Here is a 7,998-nt window from a genome sequence, read left to right on the forward strand (position 1 = left end):
CAGAGCTCAATTTCCGCAGTATTTGTTCTAAAACTGCTGCAAATTATAGAAGTTTTCTACTTCCTCTTGGCGATTGTTGGGCAACACTGCACCAGGCACAAGGACAAGAAATTGCTACACAAAATACCACTGGAAAAATGCTGTAGTTGTTCATAATAAATAATGTACATTAAAGAATACGACAGATCAGCAGAAAGTTTTAACAACAGCAGCCATGCAAATAAGAGATCAGAGAGGAATAACGAGAAGCTGGGTGCAGCAGTGGGGAGGGGGGATGTGGGGACTGGTCTGACACCCTTTGTTCAGATCCCAAACCTGTCCCACTGCAAAGCCACCACTTGCAGGCTTTAGCAGAGAGCACCTCACATAGTCCAAGTGCATCAAAAATACAGAATCAATTTTAAATTAGGGAACAAATGTGGAATCTTCTGTGGAATATTTGAAAAAAAGTTGCCATTTCAGTGTTGTCTTTCTTTTTACATCCCAAATACCTACGGTAATCAGTAATGACTAAAGTCAAGCAATGTAAACCTAAACTTACATATAAGGGAATGATAAGAGAAAAAGATATGTTGTACAAAGACCAGTTCCTCTTCTTAAGGAGCAACCTCAAATTAAGTGTGCAGTGGTCAGAAAATGAGCATTGCCTTTCTCAGTATGTATTGTCATAGTTGATCTTTTCTTTGTGTAAAAAGTGATGTTTTAACTATACCTCTGCCATAAATTCAAATATACCCAATTAAAATCATATAACTGCATACAGGACAAAAGATGAATAAAAAGGCACACAATTCTTTTGTCTGACCACATTTATTTCTATTTTCTAAGTGTTTTACTATTGTCTAAGTGCTAGAAAATGAGGAAGATTTAATGTTTTTTTTTTTCTTAGGTCAGTTAGTTGTGGCCACCTTGTTAAAGCACAGCTTTTTAGCATTGCCCTCTGTTTAGGGAATCAGTGCAGGGTTTTATAAGGGTTTGTCCAAAATATTGACTTTCTTGTTCTTAAGCCCCTTTGTAATTAATTTGGTGGTTTGTTTAGGGTCAATGTCCATTTGGAAGACCCATTTGTGTCCAAGCTTTAAGTTCTTATTTGATGTCTTGAGATTTTGCCTTAATACTTCCATATATTGTTTTTCTTCATGAAGTTATTTTGTAAAGTTAACCAGTGTCTACTGCAATCAAACATCCAAACACAATAATGCTGCCAACTTCTGTACTTCACATTTGGGAAGGTTTTCTCAGGATGGCACAATTCAACTTTTTTTTTAACAGCAAAATAGTCAAGCTTAGTCATATCAGACTATAAGACAAGCCTCTGATAATGAAAGTCTCTCCACTTACAAACTGTAATCTGACACCAAATGATTTTTCAACCTATGTTAGTACCGAGTTTGTTTCTGAGTAAATAATGACAAGCTTTTCTCAGCTTCAGCAAGAATCTTCACAAGTTATTTTGCCGTGGTTTGAGGGTCGATCCACCCATTTCACATCAAAACACATTGATTTTTGGGAACTGAACTCATACATTGCATCAATATTTAACCTTTAGCATAATCATCTGGGCTTTCCCAAGTAGTAAAAAGGCATAGTAATATTACTGTACATAAACATCGTCACTGTCACTATTCTGATGTTTAGCAAACAGAAATAATTTCAGTCATCGTAAATGGCTAAAACACAAAAACCTGCTTTAATGTCAGACAGTGAGAAAAAAAAAAATTTTGACTTACTATCCAGCATATGTATAAAATATCTGGTTTCAGCAATATATAATGTGTCTGCATTTGAGCAAACTCAGGTCTGTGTTAAATGACACTATGGAAAGATGCTAAACAAGCCATTAGTCATTTCACCTTCCTAAATATGTCAGCAACAAGGAGGTTAAAATGTTCACCTTGAAAGGCGACACTACCTTTGTTTGAAGCGTAATCAAAATGAATTTTGCATTGTACTGTAAAATAAAATTTAAAAACAAGTAAACACCAATATAAACGATTTATTCTGGAGCTCCACTCCCAAGTGGTATCTATTTTGGAATGATCTTTTTTAATGATAAAATTGATGTTTTGTTTTGCTTTTTTCATTAGTACGTTTTGATTCATAAATAGGGACAACCTTGTAAGCTCTTCATTTTTACTTATAGATTCCAAGCGGCTAGCTCTATCATGGACTGTGCAGCAATTTTTTCATCTTCTGATGTCATCCGTTGAAATCAAACAAAATATGCACAAGGGTTGATTTCATAAATGAGATGTCATAGTCCAAGTAATAAATCTAATAAGGACAATAAAGAACACAGCTTACACATCTGAAGATAAAGGCCCCCCTCACAATTATGGACATATCCTCAAAACCGCTCACAATCCAGAGCAGTTGAGGTTTTATGCTCAAAACGTATGTTTTGGTTTTCCAAAACCAAAACGTATGCGTTTGAAACCATTTAAAAGAAAATTAAGTCTTTTTCTCACAGAGTTATCATCCTAAATTAAAATGACAGCAGTGCTACTTGTAAAAAAAAAAAAAAAAACAATAATAATTACAAGTGTATGGATGACTCAGTTGTTTGTAAGTGTTAGGAGCAAAGCTGCCCACAGTGGGGCATGCAGGATGAGAAAAACAAATCAACAGTTTCACCTGATATCTAGCGCATAAGAGTACTAGAGAACACAGGCTGGATGTGCAAGAATGATTACAAAGTATCCATTCAGACCACTGCACTGCAAAACAGAGACAGATGTATTCAACGCTTATCTTTTTAAATTTTAGGATAAGCTTATCTAACACCAACATTTTTCCCAGTAAGCTGAAACATTGCACAATATCTTGCAAATGTATTCACGCCTTCACACTAGATGCAACTTTTTTTCCACATTTTGTTCTGCTCCAACCACACATATTAATGAATGCAATCATTAATGAATTTAATCAATAAGGACAAAGCATCACATAACTGTGAAGGAAGAATTAGAAACCAAAATGATTTCTGGCTTTTAACACTGATGATTGCAAATAGAAATCTGAAAAGTATGGAATGTAAATGTCTTCATCTCCCCTTTCTCCAGTCAATGTTTTAACTTTCTCTTCGTTTAAACGTGGAAGTCTTTTGGGGTTTGTCTCTACCAACTTTGCGCATCTAAAGACAGATTTCTGTCTATTCTTTATTGCAAAAAAACAATGAAGTTCAGTCAAACTGGATGGAGAGCTTCAGCGAAGACAAACTCTTATAATAAATACTTAATTGGATTTAGGATTTTTTTTCTTCTTCTGCTTTTAGAATTTTATATTTTAGAAATAAACACTCTATATCAACATGAAAAAGACTAACTGCATTTTGATACAAGTCATTGATAAACCAGCTTCTCTGTTTTCTTTGAAATTCCAATTAATCATGAGTGTCCAAAGCTTTCAGAAAGGATAGTTCATAAATTAAGGATTTAGTTTTTAACTTTGTAATTATTCATGTTTAGTGGTATGGCAGCATACTGCACAGCACTCAGGTCTGTCCCACACAGCCGTTGGTGGAGCATCACCTAAATGTGGCCTAAAAATAACGTATGGAGCAGATCCAGGTAGCCTTTCTATTTGGTCCAGATCCAGCCTGGATTTTGAGAATTGCCAATTCAAACTATGTGATTGTGGATCTGACAGTCTGGCTGGAAGTCTCAAATCTTTTCAGAGCTTTTAAAAGGTTTTGGTCTTTGTTTCTACCTCTGACCAGCTTCCCTCACCCTGCTGAGGAAAAGCATCTTCAAGACATGATCCTGACACCACATGGGGGTGGATTCTGGGTTCAGGCACAGTGCTGTTTTTCTTACACACATAATGTTTCATGTTGACCAAAATGTTTAATTTTAGTCTCATCTGGCAAAAAGCACTTTCTTTCCCACATCTTCTGTGTCCTTTGCTTGATTTGTGTGAACTTCTTATGGTTTTCTTTTAGCAATGGCTATCTTCTTGTCAGTTTTCCATTAAAGCCAGATTTTTAGCGTGCGTAACAAAACTTTTCCTGTAAACAGATTCTCCTGTCTGGGCTGTGGTATTTTCCAGTCACTCCATTTGGTTCTCTGAATAATCAGCCTTTGCACAGCTTGTCAGTTTAGGTGCAGACATGTCTTGGCAGGTCTACAGTTGTAATGCACCCATTCAATTTTCAGATGATTGAATGTTTTATTACCTAACCCTGCTTTAAACTTGTCCACACTATTGTACCAAGTAATACATATGTTATTAAGCTAATTTCATTTTCTCTAGTAAATTTGTTTTTCACCCAAACTGCCCATGATATATGTTTGAATATATGGAAAATGTCATATAAAAGCCTTTTTTTTCTTTTCTTTTTTTCTTTTTTTTTTTTTTACATCAAAACGAGGTATACACTTTTGAGAACCACTGCACTTACAAAGCGTATTTGCTGTTTTTCCCATGTTAACATGAGATCTGTAATTGTATTTTTTAATTAATGATGCAGTTTGGATGTTGAAAGTTAATTGCCTCGTTGCCCCATCTAGCACTTGCTGTTCCAGAGGGATGTGTATTTATGGTAGTGTTCTCTGACTGTTCAAACTTTTGACCTGACAAAGATTCAAGCTGGATCATAACACTGTCCGTTCAATTAATTCAGCAGGATTAACTGTGCACACTGTTCTAAGTTTCTCTTCGCAGACAGACTTTGAGGCCCCGCTTTTCATTTTTGTTTAACCTTTTCCCTTCTGACAAAAATATTTAAACACAGTTATCAGACGAAATACATACGTATTGAATTAGTAACTGGACCTTCTAACCTTCTAACACGGCAGAACATTAAAAACATTATATCAGTATAAAAACAGTGGCTCTGTGAAGGCCTCAGAGGTGAACAAAAGAATAATGATGGCGAAGGAACACTCCGGACAGGTCAGGGATAAAGTTCTGAAGATTTTTGAAGCAGGGCTAGTTCATAAAACAATTTCCCAAGCTTTGAACATCTTATAGATATCTGTTCAATCCATCATCTGAAAATGGAAGAAGAATGGCACAGCCACAAGCACACTGAGACATGGTCATCAAACTAAGCTGATAGGAACGGCGGGGAGAATGTTAATTAGAGAAGCAGCTGAGTCTTAAATTGTAACTCTGAAGGAGCTGCTGAGATCCATAGTACAGGTTAATATTCTCCTAAAGAGTCAATTATTTGTTGTGAACTCCTCAAATCTCTCTTTCTGACAGAGTGGAAAACAGAAATATATTGTTGAAAGGTTGGTTTGGATTCACTTGAAGTGCACGTTTGTAAAGTCATTTTCAGTCATTGTTCTTGCAGCTGTATTAAAAATATACTCACAAAAAAATAGAGCATTGAAGGTGGTGAAAGGTGACAAGCTAGTCAGCAATATGCCATATTAGAATTTGGAATCATTTTCAAACAACTAGAAAACATGGGAGCAGAGGAACATCCCACATTGATGCTGATGTACAACTGACATGACATCACAACATCACAACACCCTGTGTGTTGTGATGTTGTAGACCAGAGGTTCATCTGAAAACGTCAGGACACTGAAGTTGAATACCGTTGTTGTAGGCTGTTGATACTGTTGTATCCCACTGACATGGACATTTTCATTTTGACTTGATTTAATTTGCTAATTAGTTCATTAACACATGTTGTTTGACACCTGTGTGGGGACTTGGTTTACTTACATATAGCACTTGGTGACATCTTTCTACTTTGGGAAATAGGACTGTTAGTGATAATTATTTCACAGAACCTCACTTTATGCATTAAACAAACAGAAGGGTTAGGGTTAGGGTTCAATGAAACCAAAGATGGACTTTTTTTTGCTTACATGCTAAACTAACTAGTAACAGAAAACCAACACCCCACTACACCTTGAACACCCTACAGTTCAACCAATGAGAGCAGCATCATGCTGTAGAAATGTTTTTCCTCAACACAAACCTTGGATCTAGTCAAGATAAGTGGAAATATTAAGGGACCTAAATAGAGAGTACTGTAAGAAAATCTGTCAAAGGGTCCTTAAAAATTTAGAACTTCACAGATGCTCTCTGAGCAATATGACTGAGCTTGAGCTTTGTTTGTAAAGAAGAATTGGGTGGAAAATAACCCTTTATCCATCAAAGATAATCACAGAACAACTTCCTGTAATAAGTAAAGCAAAAAGTGGTTCAAGCATTGGCTCAGATGGAATAAATAAAAATGCTCAGCACACATCTCAGACTTCAATTTGTAAAATATGTTGAATGGTGTTTGCTTGTTCTCCTCATGCATGTGTGGTTTCTCTCCTGGTACTCTGGCTTCCTCCAACAGTGTAAATACATGGCTGTCAAGTCAATTGCTTACTAAGTGTGTTCATGCATGGGTGTTTGCCCTGTGTATCGCTGTTTTGGTCTGTGATGGACTGGCGAACAGTTCAGGGTGACCACTTGTATAATTTTCCCTCCACTTTCCTCTTATACAATATTTTGTGCTAGTCTACCACAAGAATCTGATGTTTCTGGCTGTATTACGACAAATCGTGACAAAGTTCACAGGCTACAGCTATCCATGAGAAGCATTTAATATGCTATAAAGTATTGGCACATACCTGCATAACAACGCTGCACAGAGCTTAACTAAAAAGGTCACAATGTTTTGCCACACATCATAACCCCACGGTCCACTCATCTAAAATGATGCGAACACAGAGAAGGAACACAAATTCCGGTTGGAGTAAGGGCTTTGTATCCCTTTGGGAATGAGACCATGAGAATAAAATCCCGAGGCGGTTTTAAAGAAGCCTGATTGTCTGTGATATAGCAATGTAAGGGAAATGGAAAGTCTACATAAGACAAAAACACAAAGTCACCTTATCTCCAACGAGAGGTTTCACGGCAACTTTACAGAAAATCAGGGGCAAAAACAGGACAGAGCAACCATAACAGGCTAGCCTATTTAAACAAGGGCACTCTGCCCGTTATCTAAATATACTGTGCTGTTAATGTGTCTGATCTGTGTTTGGACCCCCATCTATTAACCGTGTAACACAACAAGGCAAATCGCTGTCGTTGTGTGACTCTACTGCAGCATCAAATTTTTTGTGATTTTTATTTATTTATTTATTTTCTAATGCAGCAAACTTTCAGTAGCTGCAAAACACGGTTCCTTTAGCCATTACTGGCAGAGTTGGAAAGCTTTGTCAACATCACGCGTGCTGATTGCTGAGGCCACAGCGCTGCTCTGCTCCGGGAGCAGCATACACACATACACACTCACATCGCAGCACTGGAGAAAGTGGAGAGGCAGCACTTTTCACTAGATCGGCTGACAGCACTGACAGAGTATAAGAAAAGGCATGGCGACCGAGTCGTTTACAACGCAAAGCACTCTGTGGGAGGGGAAAGCAGGGATCCTCAGATTCGCACAAAATGGTCATTTGAAAGCGGGAATGACTTCCAGCGTGCCGCGTACAACACGGGCGTGAATATGACACGGACCCGGGTAAGTGCTTCTAAGTGGACAAAGCAGTGAGCAGCAGACACCCAGCAGCAGCAGCACCGCGCTGCAGCATTCTGCTCTAACTGCCTTTGATCTGCTCGTATACATCACAGGTATTTTTTAAAAAAAATATTAATTACTGTTTAATAAATGCACCTTGTATTTTTTCTGCGTGCCACTAAATAACAAAGTGAAACGCGAGTCCGGATTTAAAACTGAGAGCCAGCTGCTCCTGCAACCAAGACACCCAAACCACATTTACTTTAATCATAAAGAAAAGCTCTTTCATTCTTACCGGCGTTTTTATCACTCATGTTCCCGCGCTTTGCAGAAGTTAAACACCGCTGGCTCTCTTCTTGCTCTTCAGTCAGGGCCGCTGATGCAGGTTGGCTCGTTTCATGCGATGTTCGGCCGAACTGGACTCCTCCGGAACCCTCTGCTTGTTTCGCTGGAGTGTCACTTGATGCAGAGCGGCTCTGTGTGAACTCCTGCTTCCTTCACTGCTGCTGTTTCTGAGAGTTTCAGAG

General features: G+C 37.9%; 1 protein-coding gene across 1 annotated transcript in view; it reads right to left on the reverse strand.

Annotated features, from left to right (window-relative positions):
• Positions 1-7,998, reverse strand: part of fgf12a (fibroblast growth factor 12a) — a 41,534-nt gene extending 33,536 nt beyond the window's left edge. Inside the window, exon 1 of the mRNA XM_044133506.1 lies at positions 7,767-7,998. Within this exon, the coding sequence (XP_043989441.1) occupies positions 7,767-7,785 (19 nt within the window). The 5' untranslated portion in view covers positions 7,786-7,998. The remainder of the gene's footprint in view (positions 1-7,766) is intronic.

Source organism: Gambusia affinis, linkage group LG12 (genome assembly GCF_019740435.1).
Source record: "Gambusia affinis linkage group LG12, SWU_Gaff_1.0, whole genome shotgun sequence".
Taxonomy (NCBI): domain Eukaryota; kingdom Metazoa; phylum Chordata; class Actinopteri; order Cyprinodontiformes; family Poeciliidae; genus Gambusia; species Gambusia affinis.